Raw genomic sequence first — 27,767 nt, forward strand, 5'->3', positions numbered from 1 at the left:
TTTTTCCTATGACCTTTCCACTTGGCTCCAATTCACTACCACTGCTTCTTTCCACAACTGCTAGCATACCCTCTGGAGGTGTTCCTTCTTGTGGTACATCAACTATAGTTAGCTTTCCTTTCTTTGCCCCTTCTTCGCTACCACCTAGTGCTTGAACCATAGTCGATTTTCCTTTCTTTGTTCCTTCCCCACTATCTTCCCCACTCTTACGCTTCTTTAATGTTGCTGAAACTTTGCGTTATGATTCAATGATTGTTGTCACTGTGTGAATTTCATTTCCATCAATTGATTCAACACTTATCCAGCCTCTTGAGTGCATGTTGTCATCTACATCAGACTTCATACGAGATGCTTCATAATCACTGGGATCCAAGAGAAACTTCGAAGCAAGTGGGAAGATTAACGCGGAAAAGGAGAAGCTCCAGACTATTGTTGACGACATGGAAGTGTCATTGACAGTCATGCTAGCGAAGAAGAATGGGCGTGCTGAGGGTTGCGAAGAAGAAATAGGTTTGTCCTTTGTGCCTACCCAAGGAGCATCATCGATCGAAGGAAACCTGCACTGAATGGTTTTGAAGGCAAGAGCAGGCCAAAACTATGCGAAGGAAGAAGAAACAGGCCGAAACAGTGCTCCACAAGAAGAAACAGGCCAAAACAGCACGGAGGAAGATGAAGTAGCATGGAGGAAGACGAAACAGCACAGAAGAGAGATCTCGAGCAGCGCTATGAAGATGTGGAGGAGGAAGGAGTAGCGTTGTGTGGAGGAGAGATCCCGAGAAAGAAGAGATCCCAAAATAAGCATGCTTTGGGGGGAAGAAGCAATCCCCCCAAAAAAGCATGCTTTGGGGGGAAGGAGCAATCCCCCCAAAAGAAAAAAAAAAAAGATCTCTTTCTAATCCAACTATTGTGTGTGGAATCTATGGAGAGTTGAATTGGTAATGGAAGTTTAAAACCTACATAGTTAAGTACACATTATTAGGACAAAACTGGGATGGGGAACCTCCCGGGACCTTTTATTTTGACATAGTTTTGAACTTTACAAAGTGACATCCTTGAACAAGGTCGGCCAATAGTATCCAGCATTAAATTCTTCTTATCTGTATAGGTTTTGCAATACAAAGTGACATCCTTGAACAAGGTCGGCCAATAGTATCCAGATGTTTATGAGTGATGTTGTAAGCCCACACGGCTTCAATGACCTTCTGATCCCATTGGCTCCTGTTCCTATGGCCATTTTTCCCATGGTTTTACAAAGGAGTCCATTGGTCCGCTCTGTTCGACCCATGGATGCCGGATAATAGATGCTAGAAGTGTGATGATCAATACCCATGTGATCCATGAGTAACTCCACTGCTTGATTTAAGAATGGACTCCCATGGTCAGAGACAATCTCCATGGGTGTCCCAAACCTTGTGCAGATACGTTCAAATATGAAATTTGAAACTGCCTTACCATTTGCAGCGGGGAGGGCGATAGCTTCAACCCACTTAGTGACATATTGACTGGCTACCAAAAGATACTTCTTTTTGCAGGCAGTCATGGGCAAGGGCTCGACAAAATCTATTCCCCACTTCTGAAACAGATGGATGGACATCACTGGGTGATGTTGCCCAGGATGCAAATCCTTCCTACCAAAGAATTGGCATGGTTCACAGGTTCTGCAATACAAACTGACATCCTGAAACAAGGTCGGCCAATAGTATCCAGTATGTAAAATCTTCTTAGCTGTATAGTCACTGGCATAGTGGCCTCCACAAAATCCATCATGATAATGCTTCAATACCTTAGGCACTTCATCTACATCAATGGCGCATGTTAGTACCCCATCCATGCCTTGACGGTACAACACCCCATCAAGGAGGGTGTAGCGCCTACTATCTCTGTGGATCTTCTTTCTCTCATAGCTAGTACTTTCTGAAGGAAAGGAGAAAGCAATCAAAAACTTGTAGATACCACCATACCATGGATCCCAACTTCTATGGCTGCTACAAGGGTTACATTAAGGCACTCCTCTAAATCAATCAAAGCATTCTTCAAGTTGGAACAACCCCCTTTTACAATTTTGAAAGAAAAATCATATTCTTGTAGAACTGCCAACCATTTACCCAACCGGCCCATGGGATTTGGTGCTTGAAGAAGCTTTGCAAGACTAGTGCTAGTGAGTATAACGAAGGACTTTCTAGCCACATAATGCTTAAATTTCTCAATGCAAAACACCAAAGACAAGGCATGCTTGTCAGCCTCTGAATAGAATCGCTCAGTGTCAAGCAATTGTTGAGAAGCAAATCGAACGGGATACATGAACCGATCCTCCCCTTGCTGGAGAAGAATATGCCAGAGTATGCTCACCAAACCCAAGATTGATATAGAAAGACTTTGACCAATTTGGATTGCGTAGAATGGGTTTTGAAGCCAGAACATTCTTGATTTGTGCAAACCCATGATCACAATCCTCATCCCAGAGAAATCAACCCAATCTTTTAATAGCATAGTCATGGGTCATGTCAAAGCAACATATTGATCAATGAAGCGGCAATAGTATCCTGCTAGATTGACAAATGAGCGTACCTGACATTTGGTTGTAGGCGGGGAGAGCTTGAGGATGGCTTCTACCTTCTTGGGGTCAGGCTTGACGCCCTCAAATGAGACAATATGTCCTTGTAACCTCCCTTGAGTGGCTCCAATGGTGCATTTCTTAGGGTTGAGACTGCCATTTGCATCATTGACCCTTTGGAAGGTGAATCTAACCTTCATGATGTGCTCCTTACGTGACGAGTAGATGCGCGAATCGAATGCACGTGCAGTAGCTTAGAAGGAGCAGAGATGGTACAGTTTTGCAGATGCAACTGGTACGAGCAGAAGATTTGCCACTAGCCATGGATATTTTGATCCCAATAGCCACACCATTTCTATTAGCCGAAAAAGAATTCAAGACCAGATGCTAGAGGCTAAGCATGGTGATGCTCGAGGGCCATAGGGGAAAGGAGATTGTGAGGGCAAACCGTTATCATGGGAGGGGAAAAGGAATTAGAAGGGGAGGGAATGAAGAGGGAGACTATGACACAAGGGGAAAGGGAGAGGGGGAAGAGAAGCATGTACATGATAGGAGGAGGAATGTAAAGATGGAGACATCAAGGGAAGAGGACCATACTTTATTTGAAAGAAAGGATGAGAGGGAAATATCAAAGTACTAGCTAGGTGGCTTTACAAGAATGAGTGTATCTCATCAAGGAATAGCCCCTCCTTTTATAGCCAAAAGAGGGGGTCTCTCCCAATTAATGTATCCTCCCACATGCATGGTCTGTGTGGAAAAGTCTCCCATGTGGGCTAGGCAGTTATGCACTCTCAATTGTGTGCGACAACCCTTTGCCTCAATTTTCCACATAAATCAAGCCCCATATCTCAAGTCTATGATACTCCCTTGGTCTCTTCCTAATTTTATAATATGTTCAAACCTCTAGGAGGACAAGTGGAGGAATGGCACAAGGAATCTTGCCACCTCATCCTACTTTCCCCATTATTTAACTTGCTCTCTTGGACCTTCTATACCTCCCCCACATGGGCCTATCCGATATGGAGGGAAGCTTGGAGAGGCTGGGTTTATTCTTCTGGTTCACAATACTGAATGGGTTTCACCAGTGGTAGTCACCCCAAAGAAAAACAAGTGGTGGGTCTACATCGACTATAAGAAAGCAGCCACCAAGAGGGATCATCATCCTCTGCCCTTTCAAGACCTCATTCTTGAGAAGGTAAGTGGTCATGAGATGTAGACTTTCTGTGTTGGTTACTCTGGGTTTTGTCAAATTAAAATTGCCGAAGAAGATGTGCTTAAAACCACATTTTCCACACCCTAGGGACATTTGCATTCAAAGTAATGCCATTTGGCCTCACCAATGCTCTGCTACCTTTCAAAGATTTATGCAGATGGTGCTTACTTCTTATTTGGGGGATTTCTTGGAGGTGTTTTTGGATGATTTCTATATATTCTCATCACGTAAGGAGCATGTCATGAACGATACGTTGGCCTTCCAAAGGGTCAATGATGCAAACGGCAGTCTCAACCTTGAGAAATGCCCCATTGGAGCCACTCAAGGGAGGTTATTGGGACATATTGTCTCATTCGAGGGCGTCAAGCCGAAGCCTGACCCCGAGAAGGTAGAAGCTATCCTCAAGCTCTCCCTACCAACAACCAAATGTCAGGTAAGCTCATTTGTCAATCTAGCAGGATACTATCACTGCTTTATTCATCAATATGCTGCTTTGACATGAACCATGACTATGCTATTAAAAGATGGGGTTGATTTCTCTTGGGATGAGGATTGTGATCATGGGTTTGCACAAATCAAGAATGCTCTGGCTTCAAAACCCATTCTACACAATCCAAATTGGTCAAAGACTTTCTATATCAATCCTGGGTTTGGTAAGCACACTCTCACAGGTATTATTCTCCAACAAGGGGAGGATTGGTTCATCTATCCCATTCGATTTGCTTCTCGACAATTGCTCGACACTGAGCGATGCTATTCAGAGGCTGACAAGCATGCCTTGTCTTTGGTGTTTTGCATTGAGAAATTTAAGCATTATGTGGCTGTAAAGTCCTTCATTATACTCACTAGCACTAGTCTTGCAAAGCAGGTTCTTCAATCACCAAATCCCATGGGCCGGTTGGCCAAATGGCTGGTAGTTCTACAAGAATATGATTTTTCTTTCAAAATTGTAAAAGGGGGTTGTTCCAACTTGAAGAATGCTTTGATTGATTTAGAGGAGTGCCTTGATGTAACCCTTGTAGCAGCCATAGAATTTGGGGATCCATGGTATGGTGGTATCTACAGGTTTGTGACTTCTTTCTCCTTTCCTCCAGAAAGTACTAGCTATGAGAGAAAGAAGATCCGTAGAGATAGTAGGCGCTACACCCTCCTTGATGGGGTGTTGTACCGTCAAGGCATGGATGGGGTACTAAGACGGACCATTGATGTAGATGAAGTGTCTAAGGTATTGAAGCATTATCATGATGGATTTTGTGGAGGCCACTATGCCAGTGACTATACAGCTAAAAAGATTTTACACGCTGGATACTATTGGCCGACCTTGTTCAAGGATGTCACTTTGTATTGCAAAACCTGTGAACCATGCCAATTCTTTGGTAGGAAGGATTTGTGTCCTGGGAAACATCACCCAGTGATGTCCATCCATCCGTTTCAGAAGTGGAAATAGATTTTGTCGGGCCCTTGCCCATGACTGCCCGCAAAAAGAAGTATCTTTTGGTAGCCACTCATTATGTCATCAAGTGGGCTGAAGCTATGGCCCTCCTCGCTGCAGATGGTAAGGCAATTTCAAATTTCATATTTGAACATATTTTCACAAGGTTTGGGACACCCATGGAGATTGTCTCTGACCATGGGAGTCCATTCTTAAATGAAGCAGTGGAGTTACTCATGGATCGCATGGGTATTGATCATCACACTTCTAGTATCTATTATCCGACATCCATGGGTCAAATAGAGCGGACCAATGGCCTCCTTTGTAAAACCATGGGAAAAATGGCCACAGGGAGCAAGAGCCAGTGGGATCAAAAGGTCGCTGAAGCCGTGTGGGCTTACAACATCACTCATAAAACGTCTACAGGTCACACTCCTTTTGAGTTGGTGTATGGTACTGAGGCCGTTTTACCACTAGAGATAGAGATTCCAACTTTGAGATTGGCACAAGAATAGAGGATGACAGAAGATGAACATGTAGAGGCCAGATTGGTACAACTTGAGAAGTTAGATGAAACCCGATGCCTTGCACTACACCAAACAGAGATCCAAAAGAATCGACAAAAGGCCAGCTTGGATGCTAAGATTTGCAAGGGATGGGAAAGACACTTTGCTGAGGGGGATGTTGTGCTATGCTTTGATAATAGATTGGACCACCAAATGGATAAGAAGCTTCCGCCACTGTGGACTGGTCCATACAAGGTCATCAAGGAACGTAGCAATGGGTCTGTACAAGTTCAGGAGCTACATGAACCATATGGCAAGAAAGTGATCAACAAGCATTACCTCAAGCCTTTCTTTGTGTGTGATGGACCCAGGCATGGAAATGCTATGCATACCCTGCCTGGGGGGGGGAACTGTTATGAATAAAATTGTCTAAGGAAAAAGGCATTAATATGTGTGTGTGTTTGTATATGTGGCAATAGTATAATAAAATATGGTGTGCATAGGGCCCAGGGTTGAGGTGGCAGGGCATGATCATGTGCCACCCTTCCACGTAAGAGGACCCATAAGGTGTGTTGTACATAATCCATGGTAGTAATATTATTAAAATGTAAGGTAGCATGGCTCCTCCATGTGCCACCCCTCTACTTAGGATGCATTTAGTGAGTTATGGCACAAAGTCCATGGGAGAAGTAATATAAAATAGGTGGAGATGGATATTATATTGGGTTATTCCCTCCATATAGGATAGGCCCATGTGGGGGAGGTATAGAAGGTCCAAGAGAGCAAGTTAAATAATGGGGAAAGTAGGATGAGGTGGCAAGATTCCTTGTGCCAACCCTCCACTTGTCCTCCTAGAGTTTGAACATATTATAAAATTGGGAAGAGACCAAGGGAGTATCATAGACTTGAGATATGGGGCTTGATTTATGTGGAAAATTGAGGCAAAGGGTTGTCGCACACAATTGAGAGTGCGTAACCGCCTAGCCCACATGGGAGACTTTTCCACACACACCATGCATGTGGGAGGATGCATTAATTGGGAGAGACCCCCTCTTTTGGCTATAAAAGGAGGGGGCTATTCCTTGATGAGACATGCTCATTCTTGTAAAGCCACCTAGCTAGTACCTTGATATTTCCCTCTCATCCTTTATTTTAAATAAAGTATGGTCCTCTTCCCTTGATGTCTCCATCTTTACATTCCTTCTCCTATCATGTACATGCTTCTCTTCCCCCTCTCCCTTTCCCCTTGTGTCATAGTCTCCCTCTTCATTCCCTCCCCTTCTAATTCCTTTTCCCCTCCCATGATAATGTTTTGCCCTCACGATCTCCTTTCCTCTAAGGCCCTCGAGCGTCGCCATGCTTAGCCTCTAGCCTCTGGTCTTGATTTCTTTTCCGACTAATACCACACAGTGATAATGCACCTCAATAAGCTTTGTTCTAGCATGATAGACTGGGTTATTTGCCAAGTGTATACTACTCATGTCATCATAATAAATGACAACTGGCCCATCTGTAGATTGATGCATATCATAAAGTAGTGTTTGCAACCAAACTACCTCACATGCAGCCATTGCTACACCCCTGTACTCAGCCTCTGTGCTCGACAAGGCAACTGTAGGCTGTTTCATACTGCTCCAAGTGACTGTAGCACTCCCAAAAGAGAACACATATCCACTGGTAGATCGTCTATCAGAAATACTACTAGCCTAATCAGCATCAGTGTATCCATGTAACTATATATGAACCCTAGTCTCATAAAATAGTCCATACTACAATGTGGACTTCACATACCTCAGTATGTGTCTAGCCGCATCCAAATGCAATTTCCTTGGAGCCTGCATATACTGACTTACCAACCCAATAGCATAGCTCAAATCTGTCCTGGTAATAGTCATATAAATCAAACTTCCTACTATGTGTCTGTACATAGTAGGGTCTTCCAGAAGCTCACTTGCATCTGCGCTTAGCTTCACATTCTGCTCCAAAGGAACTGAAATAGGCTTAGAGCCTATCATCCCATATTTGGATAGCATATCCAATCCATACTACCTCTGCAAGAGCCATATCCCACTTGTGGATCTAATCACCTCACTACCCAAGAAGTAACACAACTCTCCCAAATCCTTCATCTCAAACTTCTGCTTCAATAGTATTTTCACATGTAGGATATCTTCATGACTATCACCTATGATGATCAAATCATCAACATAAATGACAAGCAGCATAATACCTTTCTCTGTTTTTCTCACATAAAGTGAGAAACCTGCCATAGATATCTGAAAGCCAATAGTGACAAGATATTGTCCTATCTTGTCAAACCATGCTCTGGGTGCTTGCTTCAAGCCATACAAGGCTTTCTTTAACCTGTAAACAAACTCGGGATGAACAGGATGCACATAACCTGGTGGCTGCTCCTTATAGATCTCTTCTTGCAAATCACCATGCAAGAAGGCATTCTTTACATCCATCTGATGTAAAGACCATCGCTTTGATGTAGCCATAGCATTGACTACTCTTGCGGTTGCCATCCTTGCAACCGGACCGAATGTTTCTTCATAATCAATGCCATATGTGTGTGCATACCCCTTGACAACTAATCTTGCCTCGTATCTGCTCACAGAACCATTTACATTGTGCTTCACCTTATAGACCCACTTGTAGCCAATTGCATTCTTGTCTTTAGGCAAAAGCATCAATTCCCATGTAGCATTTGCTTCCAAGGCATCCATTTCTTCATCCATGGCTTTCTCCCATTTTTCTTTTCCCATGGCTTGCTCAAAAGAAGTGGGTTCTAGTTCTTGTATCACTTTGACCATATAGGCATAGTGATGTGAAGATAGTGGGAGAGAGGGAAGGAGTCTCATTTGCGGCTTTCTCACATGCACAATGGGGGAATACACACAAAGGTGGAGGCTGAAAACAGTTTTCCTCTTCTTAGTTGTGAAAGCCAAAAGAACTCTAGTACAAAGAAATAGAAGAACCCTATATGTGGGTCTCAAACCAAACTCAACTAACTAAGGTGGCATACTAACTGAGCCACAAACTAGAGTAGATAAGGATAGCTGTCATCCAGCTATTATTCATGGGCGGTGTACCAACCGCATCTCCAGCTAACAAGTCGGTGACATAAATGCACAACAGTCACCCTGGCATATCGCGAGTGGAGCTCGATATCTCAACACTCCCCCTCGAGCTCAATCCCAAATTCTGCACACCAAGCAGGTCTCTGAACTTGCGCAGGTTCTCTGAGCCCAATGCTTTCGTGAATATGTCAGCTACCTGATCCTCTGTGCTAACATAAACTAGATCAATAAGACCTAGTAAAACCTTCTCCCGCACATAGTGATAATGCACCTCAATGTGCTTTGTTCTAGCATGAAAGACTGGGTTCTTTGCCAAATGTATACTGCTCATGTTGTCATAATAAATGACAACCGGCCCATCTGTAGACTGATGCATATCATAAAGTAGCTTATGCAACCAAGCTACCTCACATGCAGCCATTGCTGCACCCCTGTACTCAGCCTCTGTGCTCGACAAGGCAACTGTAGGCTGTTTCTTGCTGCTCCAAGTGACTGCAGCACTCCCAAAAGAGAACACATATCCACTGGTAGGCAAAATACTTGTCAATTTTGCTGTACCAACTTCTGGGTGCTTGCTTTAAGCCGTAGAGACTTTTCTTAAGATGGCAAACCTTATTCTCCTTTCTTGGTTCAACATAACCTGTTGGTTGTTGCATGTAGACTTCCTCATCTAGATAACAATTGAGAAATGCATTCTTGACATCAAGCTGATACACATTCCATTTGCTGAGTGTCGCTAGTGATATTAAGAACCATATGGAATCCATCTTTGCTACTGGTTGGTGGTTTCCACCTAAATTGCTTTGCCTTTCTGAGCATATGTCAATCTGGCTGGTGGTCTACTTTCCCTAGTAGACCGCCGTCTGAGCTGTTGTGGCTCTGCTTGGGGTGTTGCTGGCAATTCTTGCTCTTCTTCATCAACCTATTCTATAGATGACTGTGGAGTCGATGCTTCTATCTCCTGTGTAGGTGAGATTTTCCATTCTAATTCCTCATCAAAGATTACATCTCTGGAGATAATGACTTTGCAGTTGATGGGATCATACAATTTGTATGCTTTGCTTTCTTCACTGTAGCCAACCATGATGCATTTGCGTGACTTCGCATCCAATTTCCTGCAAATGATCATCATGTATGTGGGCATATTCTATGCAACCAAATATGCGGAGATGCCCAATGCGTGGCTTGTGTCCACTGAATGCTTCATAAGGAGTCATACCTTGTATCGGTTCAGTAGGAAGCCGATTAAGCAAATAGTTAGCTGTAGCTATTGCTTCTACCCAATACTAATTTGGAAGATGCTTTTCACTAAGCATTGCTCTAGCATTGTCTGCTAAAGTCCCATTCTTCCTTTCAACTATTGCATTCTACTTAGGAGTATCTGCACATATGAATTGTCTTCCTATGCCATGATTTTTGCAAAAGAGATGTGAGTTACAAATCCATCACCTTCCCTTAGTGCATGCATTGCTACTTAAGGTGGTCAAGTGTGGCTTTTACATGTCAATACCTCCCCTGGGTGCTTTCATAGCTACTCTCAGCCAGGTGGTCAGGCTTGATTACAAAAAATAATAGGCAAGGTTGGCAAGGTTTTTGCTTTTCAATACATTCCATTGATGTCACCTTTTGGCTCATGGCTTGATGATGACTCCACGTAGTTGACTTGTTGATTCTTCAATCTGCAATCTTCTTCCTTGTGTCCCAGCTTCTTGCAATGGTGACACTTTGGTTTGTTCTTCAATCTGCAGTCACTTTGATAGTGACCCATCCTTCCGCAATGGTAGCATTTCACTGATGTTTTACTGAATAGTGCTTGTTCTTCATTATAGCTGTTGAGTGTTGATGTCGATGTCGATGCTTTCAACACTCTTTCTTTTTCGAGCAGAGAGGATACACATTCTTCGAACTTTGGATCTGGCAAATTCTTCAAAGTGGTTGTCAATGCACTATACTCTGCAGGCATGCTTTTAAGGAGAATTGCAAGTGCATCTTTCTCTCCTACTTTTGCATTTATGCCCTCTAGTTGAGTCATAATGCTTTTTATTTTGTTGACAAATTGTGCCATGGATTCATTGAAGCCCATGTGCATACCATAGAATTCAATCTTAAGATGGATTTCTTGGTTTTTGGCTTTTGCACCAAACACTGTGTTCAACTCATCCCATGCATCCTTGGCATGATCTTTAGAGTCTATATGATGAATTATGTTTGGACCCAAGTGCAATCCAATGAGTGATAGTGCTGCTTCATCTTTTTCCTTCCAAGCATCATTTTGTGCAGTGGGTATATCTTCTTTTACAGTCTTCCAAAGCTTTTGGTGCATTAGGAGATATCTCATTTGTGTAGACCATGTGTGAAATCCATCCCCGGTGAACTTCTCAACAGTTGGGGTGCGGATTGCCATTGCAAAGGTCTTACCAGTTGATGATATTTTCAAATCTGGCAGTGTCTAATTGCATACATAAAATCTGAGTTGACAGGCGCGTAGAGCTCAAAAAATTGGTTATTTTTCCTTTTTGGAGCATGTGCAAATTCCTCCTGGATTGCAAGTTATGGCATGTCGAAGATTCTATGAAGAAGAGGGCCTTTGATGATGTGTCACAGGGATTCACATGCTGAATTCCATACTATGCTTAACAAGAGGCTGTGTGCTTAGAAGGCACTGCTGACTGTGCATGCTGATGTGGCATTCTTGTGACCCAACTAGATAAACCCAAGGTTACATTCACTTTACCATAGTTCAACTAACCCAAGTAGCTGAACCTAACCATAGTTAATTTTGACTACCTTATCTGCCACGTGGCCTAAGGTAAGCCTTGGAGAAGGAAGAAAGAAGAGCTTTGTGCCTTCTTAACGATAGCGACGAAGGAGCTCAGGAGATGCGGCTCTGTCGGAAGCCTTTGCAGGTTCATGGAGTGGGCCTTCGGTTGGGTCGCGGCTGCTGAGAGGTGGTTGTATGCAGTCGCCAGTCGAGGGGAGCCGTTTGGGCTGAGCAGCAAACAAATTTTGCATACTAGCGGGCTGGGTTACTGGAGCTGGGCTGAGCCAAGCTTTGAGCCTTGGCTTCTGCAGAGGAGCTAGCCGGTGGAGTGCTGTGGCAGAGAGCCGTGAGGGGCCACTAAGTCGGTGTGAGCTTTCGTTGACAAAGTTGTGGCTGAGCCGGTTGTGTGTTCGTGGAGGTCGAGCTAGAGTCGATTGCTTGGCTTGGTTGCTGCTGTTGCGCTTAGCTTCGTTGGAGGTCACGTATCTTTGTGGTTGCTGCAATTAGTGTTTGCTTGCTATGGCTGCAAACAAAGATGCTCAGGCGACAGGGATGGCCATTCATGGCACAGCTGGAGTAGAAGGTGGTGTTGGCGCTGTGAGAGCTTGGAGCCTTGCATTGAGATGGTCGACGTAGGGTAGGTCGCGTTGCCTGTGGTAGAGTGCGCTGAAGAGCAAGTTCTGAAGGTCTGTCGTTTTGTTGAGGACGTAAGCTTGAAGGCTATGATGCCAATGTTAGAGGCGGTTGTAGAAGTTGTAGATAGGAGCTTGCATGGCCGAGAGCTTATTGCTGCTAGGATAGGATAGACTTGTCTCTCTTTCTCTCTCCCCTTAAGGATAGAATGGACCCTAACATCTCTTTCTCACAAGAACGGAATGATGAGAACTCTCATGAATTGGATGAACGGAAAATTTGACAAGAAGAATGAATCTAGATCTCTCTTACAACTCAAGAAACACTCTAAAGAACTCTCTAGATCTAAAACTAATCTTACATTCTGAAACTAATCTAGGAATAGGAGCACTCCTAGTGAACTACTAATGGGCTAAACTAGGAGAGCTAAACCTATGCTCTGATACCATGACAAAACATGTGTGCCTCAGGATCTATGGAGTGCTCTAAGGTGGATGAAACCTACATGGAAACATGATGAAGAGAGTGCTCATGACATGTATCTCAAGTCAATTAGGTTCCAAGATAGATTAGCTTGGACTCATAAAGAGAATCTTGAGATAGTGCAAAGTGCTTGATTGATTTCCTTCAAATGAACCTCCCTTTTATAGGTGAGGGTACTTACATCCATTTGCTTGCTCACATGTGGGATATCTCCTCCATGCCATGTGGCAGCTTATCCTTTGCCCATACCTTTGCTCTACATGTGCTCATGGCACCACAACTCTCAACAACTTCTCTACGCCCAATGCCTTCATGAATATGTCAGCAGCCTAATCCTCTATGCTGACATAAACTAGATCAATAAAACCTAGTAAAACCTTCTCCCACACATAGTGATAATGCACCTCAATATGCTTTGTTCTAGCATGATAGACTGGGTTATTTGCCAAGTGTATACTGCTCATGTTGTCAAAAAAAATGACAACTAACCCATCTGTAGACCGATGCATATCATAAAGTAGCTTATGCAACCAAGCTACCTCACATGCAGCCATTGTTGCACCCCTGTACTCAGCCTCTGTGCTTGACAAGGCAATCGTAGGCTGTTTCTTGCTGCTCCAAGTGACTGCAGCACTCCCAAAAGAGAACACATATCCACTGGTAGATCGTCTATCAGAAATACTACTAGCCCAATCAGCATCAGTGTATCCATGCAACTGTATCTGAACCCCAGCCTCATAAAATAGTCCATATTGCAATGTGGACTTCACATACCTGAGTATGCGTCTAGCCACATCCAAATGCGGTTTCCTTGGAGCCTGCATAAACTGACTTACCAATCCAACAGCATAGCTCAAATCTGGCCTAGTAATAGTCATATAAATCAAACTTCCTACTATGCATCTGTACATAGTAGGGTCTTCCAGAAGCTCACCTGCATCTGTGCTCAGCTTCACATTCTGCTCCAAAGGAACTGAAATAGGCTTACAGCCTGTCATCCCATATATGGATAGCATGTCCAATCCATACTGCCTCTGCAAGAGCCGTATCCCACTTGGTGATCTAATCACCTCTGAAATGCCCAAGAAATAACGCAGCTCTCCCAAATCCTTCATCTCAAACTTCTGCTTCAATAGCATTTTCACATGAAGGATATCTTCATCACTATCACCTGTGATGATCAAATCATCAACATAAATGACAAGCAACATTATACCTTTCTCTGTTTTTCTCACATAAAGTGAGAAACCTGCCTTGGAAATCTGAAAGCCAATAGTGACAAGATATTGTCCTATCTTGTCAGACCATGCTCTAGGTGCTTGCTTCAAGCCATACAAGGCTTTCTTCAACCTGCAAACAAACTCAAGACAAGCAGTGTGAACATAACCTAGTGGCTGCTCCATAAAGACCTCTTCTTGCAAATCACCATGCAAGAAGGCATTCTTTACATCCATGTGATGTAAAGACCATCCCTTTGATGCAGCCATAGCAATGACTACTCTCACGTTTGCCATCCTTGCAACCGGACTGAATGTTTCTTCATAATCAATGCCATATGTTTGTGCATACCCCTTGACAACTAATCTTGCCTTGTATCTGTTCACAGAACCATCTGCATTGTGCTTCACCTTATAAACCCACTTACAGCCAATTGCATTCTTGTCTTTAGGCAAAGGCACCAATTCCCATGTAGCATTTGCTTCCAAGGCATCCATTTCTTCATCCATGGCTTTCTCCCATGTTTCTTTTCCCATGGCTTGCTCAAAAGAAGTGGGTTCTGGTTCCTGTATCACTTTGACCATATAGGCATAGTGAATGGCTATAAATCCATCATATTTCAGCCTATCCACAGGATACCTAGCTCTGTAGACCTGTGCAAAATAGGCTCACTTCCAAGTGCTCTCAAAACATCCCTGGTCTTCCTTACTCCAGGTGTAACAATAGAAGGAATACCCAACTCACCATCAATGCTCTGTTCTGAGCCAATGGATTCACCATCCACATAAGAGTGATCTGCATTCACATCAAACATGGGCTGATCTACCTTCTCTTTTCCTTTTCGTGATACCTGCATACCACTATCTGCATTGCTTTGAGGAGATTCTCCTGATCTCAATCTGCCTATCCATGGTGAAGTATGTGAACCACTGCTAGAGGACACTACAAGTCTACTAATATTTTATGATTGCTGCTGTGAATTATGTGCAGCATTACCATTTTGTGCATCTACATCATCAATCACATTTACTGGTTTATACCATTTGCTCATCTCATCAAAAACATCTCTGCTCACTGTAAACTTACGAGTAGAAGGGTTCTAGCATCTATACCCTTTCTGCTGCAGAGAATAACCAATAAAGATGTACTTCTTAGCTTTTAGATCCAACTTGGACCTCAACTCATCTGGCACATGAACATAGGCAATGCAACCAAAAATTTTCAAATGAGAAATATCTGGTTTCCTACCAGTATACATCTCCTCTAGCGTCATGCCATGTATTGCTGCAATGGGAGTCCTGTTCATTATGTAAACTGTTGTGGCAACTGCTTCAGCCCAATGATTATCTGGTAGGTCTTTTTCATTTAGCATGGCCTGAGATACCTCTCCAATATGCCAGTTTTTCCTTTGTGCAAGTCCATTTTGCTGTGGGGTATGACTGCATGAATATTGCTGCTTTATGCTATGCTCTTGCAGGAACCTTGCAAACTCATTTGAGGGGTACTCTATCCCTCCATCTGACCTTAGGCATTTTATTTGGAGGCCTATTTCTTTTTCAACCATAGCTTTAAAAGCTTTGAAATGCCCAAACACTTCACTTTTCTTTTTCATAAAATGCACCCAAACTTTTCTGCTGTAGTCATCAATAAAAGTGACAAAATAATGACAGCCTCCAATAGATGCAGCTTTAGTAGTCCACACATCAGAGTGGATTAATTCCAATGGCTTCTTACTCTCTTGAACATGTCTAGGAAATGGTTTCCTTGCCTGTTTTCCAAATTGACAGGCTTCACATACCTTATGCATTTCTGCAACCTTGAATTTAGGCAATCCTACAACAATGTTTTGGACTTGCATTGATTTTAGTCACTGTACATCCCGGGGGATTCACTCTTCATTACAGGGGGACGTCACCTGCGTGCATGAACTTCAAGAAAACCCCCTATTTAAGATCCACGTAGGATGATAAAACACCCCTATTTAAGCTTATAAGATACCACCAAAATTCTATTATGTCCCCCCCTTTCCTTAAATCTACGTTCTTTCTCAAGTATTTAGACTACACAATGAACAAATTTAGATTACTTTCGCTATGACTATTTAAAACCATATACAAAACCAAACTTGTTTGGACTAGTTACCCAAGGTAGCCTATACTATGTCCCCCCCTCTTAAATATGGCATGGCCCCCTAACTTAAATTCAATATTGGGAAAAAATAAAAAGGGCCCCCACCCCTAATTTATAAGCTTATGCCTCATTTCAAAAAACCCCCCTATTGTACACTCACGTGATGTCATAAGTTTCCTCCTATGAATCCCCTGGGCTGTACATTAACATGACCAATGCGTTTATGCCAGATATCAATATCTGCAACTACACTGGTCCCATGTGCAAACATTGCTGCACTCAATTCAGGCATGTCCGCATCCAACGTAAACATCCTGCCCTTCTTCTTTCCTTTTGCTATCAAGCGACCATTATTTTTCATATCCTCAACAAAGCATCCATGAGGATTAAATCTAACCTGCAAGCCCTGCTCAACCATTTGACCAACAGAAACCAGGTTCTTGGTGATATTCAAGACATGAAATACATCAGACAGGTATTTCTTTTTCCCATCCTACATAGACAAAGGAATTTTACCAATCTGCACAATAGGATGTGCAGTATCATCACCAGTCTCCACAAATCCTGGCCTTTCCATTTTCCTTGCATCCTGCATCCATTCTGCATGACCTGTCATGTGGTTTAATGCACCTGAGTCAACATACCACACATCATTGCCTTCTTCTGCACTTGTCACATAATTGGTCATGTGCTGCACCATAAATAAATGCTCATTTCTGTCATCACCCTATCTACTAGAGGATGCATAATTGCCTTGCTGCAATTTCCCATTCATAATGTCATTCTGCTTTTTGTAGCAGTCTTTAGCCATATGACCCATTTTACCACAATAGTAGCATTCAACATTGTTGTTTGCATTTTGGCCTCTTTGCCATCCACCACGACCTCTTTGGCTCCCCCTGCCTCTAGAGTTACCACGTCCTCCTCCAAAGGACTGGTTTTCTTGAGTTTGCTGCATATTCTGATTTCTACCACGGCCTCCAGATCGGCCTCCCCTACCTCTGCCTCTACCTCTTCCAACATTTGAGTAGAAGATAGTTTCTTTTGAAGTTCCTCCTGAAGAAGATGCACCACCATTTCTCTGCTCTTCAGAAATTAGAAGAGCAAACAACTCCTCAAAATCAGGAAATTTTTCACGGACGGCAATGGATGTCCAGAACTGTGCATAATCCTTTCCTAGACGATTCAAGGTCACAGAAACTAGATCATCATCTTCCACTGGCGACCCAATGGAAGCAAGTGCATCTGCAATTTTCTTCACCTTCATGTGGTAGCCGTTGATGCTCATATTTTCTCTTTGCACATTGTACAACTCTTGCTTGAGCTGCATTTTCCTGGCTTGTGTATTTGTGCTGTAAATTTTTGCCTAAGTATCCCATGCCTCCTTTGGCGTACTTGCATCCTGAATATGCACAATCTTAGAATCCAAAATACTGATAGACATCTAGTACATAACTTTTCTGGCTCTCATGCCATCCTTTAAATGCCTGCATTTCATGTTGATTGGGAACATTAGGAAGAACTAGTTCTTCTTCATTTCCTGTAATGAACTCCCAATAGCCTTTTCCCGTAAGGAAATTCATCATTCTGAACTTCCATGCCTGGAAGTTGTTCTTGTCAAGCTTTTCAGTGACAATCTGTGAAAGAGAATTAGATGCCATTACAGGACACTGCAAAATATTCTGTCACTACAAAAAACACAGCTTCTGCCTCTCATCTAACTATTATTCATGGGCGGTGTACCAACCGCATCTGCAGCTAACAAGTCGATGACATAAATGCACAATGGTCACCCTGGCATATCGCGAGTGGAGCTCCATATCTCAACATTCAGATCTATCCCAACATCATTATTCGAGTAGGTCACATGCTTCAAGGATATTTTATATGTTTTAAATTGTATTCTAAGCTTCTAGGCCTTTTTATTGTCACCTCCACTATAAGAACTTTGAAAAATGCTACATCCTATGCCAATGGATGCTCAACCATGCACATATCAACTCACCTCCGGCTCATGATAGTTGAGCATACAAGTTTGAAAGGTTTCTATGCCTCATTAATTTTTGTGGCCTCTTCATTAGATCATAGTTGTACCTTTAGCCCTACTTTTATGCAATCCTAAACCACTCTATCCACATCTGTGCCCTTCTATGATTTTGCATCATATGATAGAAAACTACTTGACTGTAGCAAACCTCAAATAGTGATGTTTAGTTCTTTTAGGTTGGTGACAACCTTGTTTGTTACAACCTTTTGGATTGTATCTTCACCTCTACACTGATCAGATTTATATCCATATGCATCTTCACTAGAGAAACTTTGCAATCTACAGTGATGTATTTACATGTTTAGCTTTTGCATGTTGACCTACAACTCAGCCATTTGTAACATGTAGTCATACATGCAATCATTCATGTGGTCGTCTTTTGATCACCTAGTATTTGATCTAGGATGAATTAATTTTTGGCATTCTTCCCTCATCTCTTTGTCCTATTTTTTGGGTTTGTCCCAAAGGGAAAGGATGATCTACAACTTGAGGGAGAAATGCACATTTATGTACGAGGTCCAATAAGTTATACTCATCAAGTATAAACTTTTGTTGTTATGTGCACACATGCACATGTACTTTCATCTCTTTGTTTTCTTTTTTAAATTTTGTTGCTATCATATGCACCAAACAAAATTCTAAAAAATATCTTTTACATGCACCCTCTAATTATTTGTGCAATTTATGAGGGGCTATTAAGTATGGTTACAGCATATCATAAGTACATAGGTCCTGACCCTAAGGTATTCATGTATATATTGATGTTTATGTTTGATACACGTAGTGTACATCTAGACATCTTGTGCACTCCACTCTCTTCCTTTAATTCTCCAACAGGCCCCTTCTATGTCAATGACACATGGCTTCCACTTCAACTACCCATATCATTCAAAGAAAAATGAACTTGGAAGAGCCATCAAAAAGGAAAATGGCCTATTTTCATGATCTTGAAGTTTGTGGGGGAAAATTTTGGAATCCAAACCAAGCGTAGGAATGGTGGAGGAAGTGGCAATGGTTGAACCCTCCAACTTAGCTATCAGTGTGCCCTTGCTTCCGAAGATTTGAACCCTAGATCTAATTTAGCTATCAATTCTTCTGGAGGGGGGGCACCATATAGTGGTAGATCTCTTATCCTTTGGGGTCCTTCCCTCATGAGAGGTTGGATGTGGGGAGGAATCAAGTTCAAAGGCATCTTCTCGACCATATGATGTTAAGGGGATTATAATGGATTTCAATTATTAATAACTTCAAGTGGATAAGTCAAATTGATGTCAAAAGTAAAATGTTTAGTTTTCAAGTCATTTAACCCTAGCAAGTAGGCCTAATTTGAAGCAGTTGTTTAGAAGCATCCCTAATGACACTTGATGGGAACCATATCCATTTTCACAAATTTATAACTTTTAATGGGAGTGTCAAATTTGAGGGTTGGAAAAAAAATGTGGAAACAAATTTCTCAAAATGTGCAAGTCGAATTCTCTTTGATCAAGTAAGAAACTTTTCATATGGGGAACCAATGGGGCAACTTATATGTCTGCACTATGATAGTCAAGGTGGAACATCTTGCTTGGTACTTATTGGAGAAGTATAGTATTTCTTCAAATTATGCCTTAACTCTCTGAGTTCAAATTTCCATTTATAAAGGGAGAAAATGGTGGAGATTCCTACCTTTTGTAGCAAGATAGGTGAAAAACCATTAGATTACCTTGTAATGTTCATAGCACTTAATCTATTGAAGGAGGACAAATGGATTGAGGTGACACCTATTTTCATGGAGGGGATACCAAGGAGGACAAACGGATTGAGGTGACACCTATTTTCATGGAGGGGGTTTTAGGAGCATGCCAAGGAGATTAAGCAATGTTCAGAGCGGCATTAGTTGAGCATTTTAGCTAGAAGGAAGACCCCTCATCTGTGTATCTTCAAGTGGCCCAATTAAGGTAGGTGGCAAGAGAGATAGTGCATATGATATGTGGATCAAGTGGGTATTCTAGTGGAAAGCCTTAAGAGGATACACATTGGAAATGAAGTTGTCTCAAGAATGGCTTAGTATGTGCTGATTCAGATGATCAGTGGAGGTAATGATGAGTTTTTGCTTAAGTCGAAGTGGAAGGCACACACTACCATGGAGCAAGCAAGCATCACTGCCAAAAAGTTTGATAGAGTCTTTGAAGATCGGGCATTCAAGCCTCTACCCTAAGCAATTGGAATGTATATACTTTTCGGTTGTTGATCCCAAATTGAATTGAGTTGTGTATATACGTATTCTCTTTTCCTCGCGAAACACTACTCTCTTGTAGTTTTTGCTCCCCACAATGTACTTACACACTGAACACTCTCCTTTTCAAAGGAAAATCACAAAACCCTCAATAAATGCTCTTCGGCCGCTGCCCCCTCACACAATTGGCTCAAAAACAACGAGACGTTCTCAAGCAACATGCAGGATGATGGCAACACAGCACCAGATACTCCCACAGCGGCACTGGACTACAAGCCTTAAAAAAAACCCTCTCAAAATTTTCTCTGATACTTCTGGAGAAGGTAAGAGAATGTCAACGTGATAAGACACAGCCCACAAACAATACAATTGACTGAAATAGTGAGTTGATGCTCGTAAGGAAACCTCCTGATCACTGACTTTGTCCCCTTCCTTTAGAGAAATTGAGGTACCTAACCGGATTTGATAAGCCGAAGACCCTTTGAGTGCCTAGAAACTGTACATAAGCAAACCAGACATCCACTGAAACTGCCTTCACAAACATAAAGATTCCAACGATTATGGCCCTGCTGTGCAAAGGATGAATCAGCTGCCGAAAACCCATCTTGTCTTGGACACTCTTCACTGCTCTGTTCTCCAATCCTGCATTAGTGGATTTGTAAATCAACACAAAGCCTTGCCATTCCCTCAAATCTGAAGTTAAATAGAGTCGACACCCATCAAGACAATGGATGTATATTCATAATCCTGTAATCTCTATATTTGCATGTGACTCACATCACCACCAAACTACAACTATATAGATGCGAAGGGAAACTCGATCTCCATTTGTGCCCTCCTCTTCTGCATTTTAGAACACACCCACATTTCAACATCAGCAGTTTATATGCAAATAGACATCAGGCAAGGTCTTGCAAAGAAGAGAGATGCTGCATCGGTAAAGCATTGCTAAGCCTTGGGCTTCTTTGTAATCAGAACCCCATATGAAACTTGAATGTAGATAAACGCAAATACTCTTTTAATATCTCAGTTGGCACGTCCACCAGCCAGTATACTGCTCTCTACTTTTCAAACCCAGCTACAAACAATGGCATCCTTGTTCTGCATGTTTGGGAATCCCAGGCATGTACAGAATCGTTATATACATCCATTAACACCAAGCATAAAATGAAACTTTCATCATAAAGCTAAAGAAAGATCTGTTTGCAAAGTTTGACAAGAAGGATCTAGGACTGCTGAAGTATGCATATTTATGCCACTGACAGTTTCAGGAATAAAGAAAAATGCAGGTTAGTACATGAATCTAAAATACTAACAGAGGCTAAACACATGACCTCTTTACAGCATCAATTGTAGAAAGCAATGCATCCAAATTGCCAATAAGCTCTGCCGCATATCTTTATTACAGTTTCAGTACCACCTCAATGATGAAGTGACCATCCGACAGGCTTCTACATATAAGAGTTTTTATAGCTTGTAACAGCAATATGGTTTATTGGGCCTGCAGAATTTAAAAGCCTGCATAATGGGAATTGAGAGAATTGGACTATCATACAACTCAAGGGTCATCTTCCCCATGCCAAATAATTGTATTTACAAGAAAAAATATGCTGATTTTTAAAAAAATGGAAGATCTGACATATGACAGACGTATATGTTACATCACCTATCCCCCACTGCATGCCCGAAATTAATTCAACCAGATTTGACCATGTGCACCACTCCTCTAAGAACATGGCTACTATTCAGGGCACTATGGTGCCCAGAGAACCTCAGCAGTTATATTTGCAATCTCTGCATCATCCTGCATAACGTCCTTAATTTGTTTCAAAAACTCCTGTTTCAATGCTCGTCTCTCCCTTTTCCGCAACCCTGTTCCGATTGCAAGGTGTAAAGCAAATCTAGTTACAGCATTTGCAAATGGCTGGGCTATTCGACCACCCTGAGTAGCTAGCCCATTTACTGTGGGGGGCTGTGAACTGACAACGATACCTTGCTCGTAATATTGTTTAGACTCAAGCGTCTGTGGATCACCTGCAGTATTTGAATGCTCGAGGTTTGCTAGTTTCTTTATCACTTCCAGTTCTAACAATTTCTGTACCACATCTAATCTTCCATAGTAAGCCAGCTCAAATACACAATCCATTGCTGCATGCTGCAAAGCTTGCGATTTGTGATCCAATAGATCTACTAACGTTTCAACTCCATTGTTGGCATAAATTTCATCAACAAATACGGCCTTGCCTGCTGACAGGAGATTTTTTAGTACACATACCAGAGTAAGGATGTGTTCATCGGACTCAAAAGTCATTAAAGACAGTATGTTATCCACAGTTTTTGCCATGAGAACCAGACTGACAAATATATCTTTATTGAAGTCTAGGAGTGCACACAAAGCAAAGGCCGCTTCTTTCTGCACCCTCCAAGGAGCAGCATTTCGCTTCAACAATGATGCCAGTCTCTCAACCAAGCCAGATGCAAGAACCATATCTTGAAGTTGAGAATCATACCCTTTTCTTACAACAGCCTCAAATGACGAGATGGCTTTCACCTGTGCATCTTCTGTATCATTGCCGAGTATATTCATGAGCTCTGTAACACCCTGTTTATCCAGCCATGATTGAAGCTCTGATTCCATCGATTGTCCTATCCTGCCAATTTCAGGTCCTAAGACCTTATTTGAGATCCTGGCCAGATAGTACTCCAACCCTTTCCTATGTGCAACCTTCCGCGCCCTCTGCAGCTGAGATTCCAGATTTTCAATAAGGTTTCGAAGACTTTCGAGCCTTACCCGAATTTCTGAGTTCTGACGTTTGTAAGTGACCTGTTGCTTTTCCTGTACGAGGAGGTGCTTCAATCTTTCAATGAGGCTTTCAATACCCTCAATGCTTGCAGCATCGTCCTGCAAATGTTGTGCAGCTTCAACTAAAGCCTTCACCGCTCCTAATACGTCTGACTTCTCATTCGAATAGGGAGAGTTTCCTTCCGGGACGCTCATGCTGATTGGTTATAGGCCTTCCTTCAAAGAAATCGTAACTACCGAGCTTGCAAAGGTCGTAATTCCTCCTATTCCTGCTCCAGACTCGGGTCGCTCAGAACCAGGAAGTAGACATCGACCGAAATTTGGACCAAACAGACTCCAATCTGGGCAGAAAACTAAGATTTAGTTTTACGGCCCCTGACTTAGCCCTATGGACACCATTTGGGCTCCCGGGGAAGATCGCAAAGTCGTGTGTTTGTGACACAACAATGACAATTGGGCATCAAAAGGCAAGAGCAAGAGGGCGACCAATGGACACTTGGGATACTTTGATGATGCGAAGGAGACGATGAAGGACATGCCTGAACGATCCGATGATTTGTGCGAGGCTTCGGGGCGATTGCGAGGACTGGCGAAGGCGATAAACTCACTCTGACTCTCGCAAACAACGCACACACAGACACATCTCAACACCCCACTCTTCTAGATCGATTGCCTCAGCCTTCGTTGCTCGCTCCCCAGATGATCGTGTCCGCAGCATAGTGAAAAGGCCCTGATGGTGGCGATGAAGCCACTGCAGATGAAGCAAGCACAATGGCGGCTGAGCCCCAGCTGTTCCCTTGAAGTCTAACTTGGCTCCTCTCGTTCACGAAATTCGGCCTGGCGGTGGCGCGTGGTCACCTTCGGGTACTCCAGCTCCCCCCACCCGTCAGCCTTCTAGACCCTCGCGAACTCTTCTCTGTTCCCTCTTCGACTTTTATCCCTCCTCAGTCTCGAGTACTCTCGACTCGTCTCCCTACGTTCTTCTAGCGAGTTGCCCATGATTATATTGTTCGCATTCCAGGTCTTTTGTCCTGTTGCCAGCAAATGCGCGACCCCGGCCGTGTTTCTTGCTTGTTCCCCTTTTCAGCGTTGGTTGCCCGCTGCCGTGGATGTTTTCTTGAAATTTGTTGAAGCCGCAAACCGTGTGCCAACCTCAGTGACCGGCGATTTGCGTCATATCAGCGTACCAAATTCCAACGACAAGCAGAGAGTAACAATTCTGTCTTGACGCTAGATGAAGTTGAACTTTCGGAAATTTCAAACAAATTTTTCGGCTACTCAGTCAATCGGGAGTCGGGACGTAGAGCAGGAGACGGGGGAACTCGGCTCATGATTCAGACAGTCTGGAGTCTGGACCCTCTTGTTTTATCGTGCACACACGCTCGGCGGGCCGGCGGGCGGGCACACAGGTTGCAGCAGGTTCGCTTTCGCAGAAGGAAGAAGAATCGCGAAAAACGAAAGCGCATGGATGATCGCTTGCGTATTCCAACACACTTTCGCGGGCGAAACAATTCCTTCAAATCATAATCCTGAGCAGTCGAGTGGCGAGCAGCGATTGAGCAATTGCTGCACTCACTGGCATGGATCGCGTGGTGCCTAAATAACACACAAACATGGAGCCCAGGAGTAGATCCTCACGTCAATCGATTGCTCATCAGCCACAGCAACGTCTTGAATCTTGACTGTTCCAAATGCAGATTATCACGCACTTCGATAATCCGCACGAAACGTCCAACTATCGGCAGCATCTTTTTGCATCGTCCACCTTGTGACCGGTCCGGTACCGATTCTCGGCCATCAAGGGTAGCCAACGCCGACCGGTTCACCGGTTTTTGATCAATTCTTGGTTTTGATACCAATTCTTGGTTTTTGACCCGTATTGGTCTACATTATTATTTTAGTCAAGTGTCACTATGGCAAAGTATTCCATAGGAGCGCACCGGATGCGGCAAACGTCCTAGTGGATACTTTGTGTGGTTAGTTGGCGCCTTGCCGGGTCCTAGTTGGACACTTTGTGTGGTTAGTTGGGGACGCCTGACTAGCTTGTGTTTTGCCATGCTATTTGGTCGGTATTGTGAGTGATTCCATGTTAATACTGATGTCACTAGTGTTATTGGTATTGTGCTTAATTATTGTGCTTTGAGGGCAGTTATGTTGGGATCGGTTGATTCGGTGATTCGTTCAATCGATTGTTAATAACTAATGTAATTGGCGGCTTGAGTACAAGTGATGGAACTCATAGTGAGGATTGGAGTTAGTGCGAGAGGGTACCGATCGAGGTGTCGCACAGTGCATTATATATGGCCATGGGCCAATTTTGTATTTGCTTTATTATTGCAAGTTTAAGCAATATATTTTGTAGTGGACATAAATCATGTTTGGGCCCTAAGATGGCTATGTAAATCAAAGCCCTCATTTTGGGATAATTTTGGCTCCTTGGTGCTTTTATGAAATATCATAAATACTCTAGATGAGGAAGCATGAGCCACTCATCTAGGGGGGGGAGATTGTACCTAGTCTGGTGTCGTTTTCGTGGTGTGATTGTGTTCTTCTTCTCCAATCAATTAAGTGGTGAATTTGTGTTGAAGATAATTACCTTTTAGTTCCAGTGGTATCAGAGCCTTGGTGACGCTCTTGTGAAGGAAAAAAAGAGAATCTCCCTCGTGTGGAAATCGAAAGAAAAAGAAGTCCTGTGGAGTGTGGAGGGTTCAAGAGGACGTGTGCAGAATTAGAGCTCGAGGGGAAAGAATCTCAAAGAAAGTTTGGCTGCGCATGTGTTTTGGAGGGCAACAAAGCCTCGTCTGCCGTGCCTTTTTCAGAAAAAAAATCCCAAGGGAGCTGTCAGCTCTATAAAGCTTTTAACTCTTCTCTGCCCCGGGCGCCGAAAAACTCAACACATCGCCTCCGACCCTCCGTGAGCCAGGACCAGGACCGTGACCCGCGCCAACCTGCATCGTTGCGGTAGCCTTGCATTAAAAGATATAGTGCATTAATGGAGTGTAGCCAGCCGCCTCTAGAGACCTTGGGAGCGCAAGCCCGTCTGCAGAGTGCGGAGTTTGAGACCTATAGCCACCGGTAGCCTCTGTCCGCACGCAGTGCAGCATTGCACTTGAGCACTTCCCTTACAAAGAGGCTGCTAGCTTACGTCGCCCACCTATTTTTGTACATGGGAATTCCAGGATCTCTTTGGTGAGTTCCTTAGATCTCTTGTGATAAATGGGCTTGTTTTTGTGTCTATGAAATTTGTTTGTGGGAGTTTTAAGATCTCCTTGGGATCTCTTTGTTGAGTTCCTTAGATCTCCTGTGATAAATGGGCTTGTTTTTGTGTCCATGAAATTTATTTGTGGGAGTTCTAAGATCTCATTGTTGAGTTTCTTAGATCTCATGTGAATAGATTTTTGTACATGGGAGTTCTAGAATCTCTTTGGTGAGTTACTTAGATCTCTTATGATAAATGGGCTTGTTTTTGTGTCTATGAAATTCATTTGTAGGAGTTCGAAGATCTCCTTGTTGAGTTTCTTAGATCTCATGTGAATAGATTTTTGTACGTGGGAGTTCTAGGATCTCTTTGGTGAGTTCCTTAGATCTCTTGTGATAAATGAGCTTGTTTTCTTGTCTATGAAATTTGTTTATGGGAGTTCTAAGATCTCCTTGTTGAGTTTCTTAGACCTTATGTGAATAGATTTTTGTACGTGGGAGTTTTAGGATCTCTTTGGTGAGTTCCTTAGAGCTGAAAGGACTTGTCTATGTCCTTTGAACGATTGCATAATCTAGGGATGGTTGTCTTCTTTTGGTCCATCTTATCATGGATAATGCACAAGTATGTCTAAGAATACATTTCAGAAAATCTGCGCCAAGTGTAGTACACATTTCTACAACTTTTTTGTTGTAACATGTGTTTTCTTCTATCTTCCATCAACTTATTACGTTCATTTTGGCATTTTGTCGCTGCAAGCTAAGCCTTGATTGCACTACATAAACCACACTTAGAGAATTCACTTGTTTTTGACAAAGTTACATGCTTGAATTCAGAGTTCCATATGCGGTTGAATGTGGAAGTTGACATCTCCTTACAACCCAAACTATGCTTTAATTGCATGTTAACTTCATAGAGAATATCAACCTGCTTATATACATCCGGTATCACCAACTGTGTTTCCCTTGATCCATCCTGAAGTGTTCTACTTTTGTGTGGCATACGCTCATAATTGTTATCCACAAAATCTTGGATTATGGCTCTACCCAGTTCTGTGTGGTCCCAACCTCTCCGCATGATTCCTTTATTACCATGTATGCACCTTCGTATACCAATTTCAAATTGCTCCCTGTATCAATAAAATGTTGTTTTTGGAATACCATGCATTTCATACCATGCTCTACAACAAACTTGAATACCATTCAATGAAAAGACATATTTGAACTGCCCATTGTCATCTTTTCGACAAGCAACCCCAAGAGTGTCATATACATAATTGGTGTGAGCCTCCAAACTTTGGCCCCAATACTCTATGCGTAATTTGGATATCATTTGACGATCGGCAAATTGACAACAATTTTGTTTACAACAATCAATCATAGATACTTTTATGACTGCATCCCTTGTGAGTCTAGATGATGCTAATGGCATACCATGTTTTTTAGCTTTTCTCTTTATCATGCAGTAACGCCTCTTTTTTGTGGATTTTTCGG

At 42.7% G+C, this 27,767-nt stretch overlaps 1 protein-coding gene across 1 annotated transcript; it reads right to left on the bottom strand.

Annotated features, from left to right (window-relative positions):
• Positions 1-21,672: 21,672 nt before the first annotated feature.
• LOC147893046 (uncharacterized) lies at positions 21,673-24,250 on the bottom strand. Its single transcript, XM_087386703.1, has one exon. It carries the CDS (start codon positions 23,271-23,273, stop codon positions 22,029-22,031), a length of 1,245 nt encoding a protein of 414 aa, XP_087242829.1. The 5' UTR covers positions 23,274-24,250; the 3' UTR covers positions 21,673-22,028.
• Positions 24,251-27,767: the final 3,517 nt, after the last annotated feature.

The sequence above is a fragment of the Dipteris shenzhenensis genome, chromosome 16, assembly GCF_047967505.1.
Source record: "Dipteris shenzhenensis isolate YYH24624 ecotype China chromosome 16, Dip_SZ_1.0, whole genome shotgun sequence".
Classification (NCBI taxonomy): domain Eukaryota; kingdom Viridiplantae; phylum Streptophyta; class Polypodiopsida; order Gleicheniales; family Dipteridaceae; genus Dipteris; species Dipteris shenzhenensis.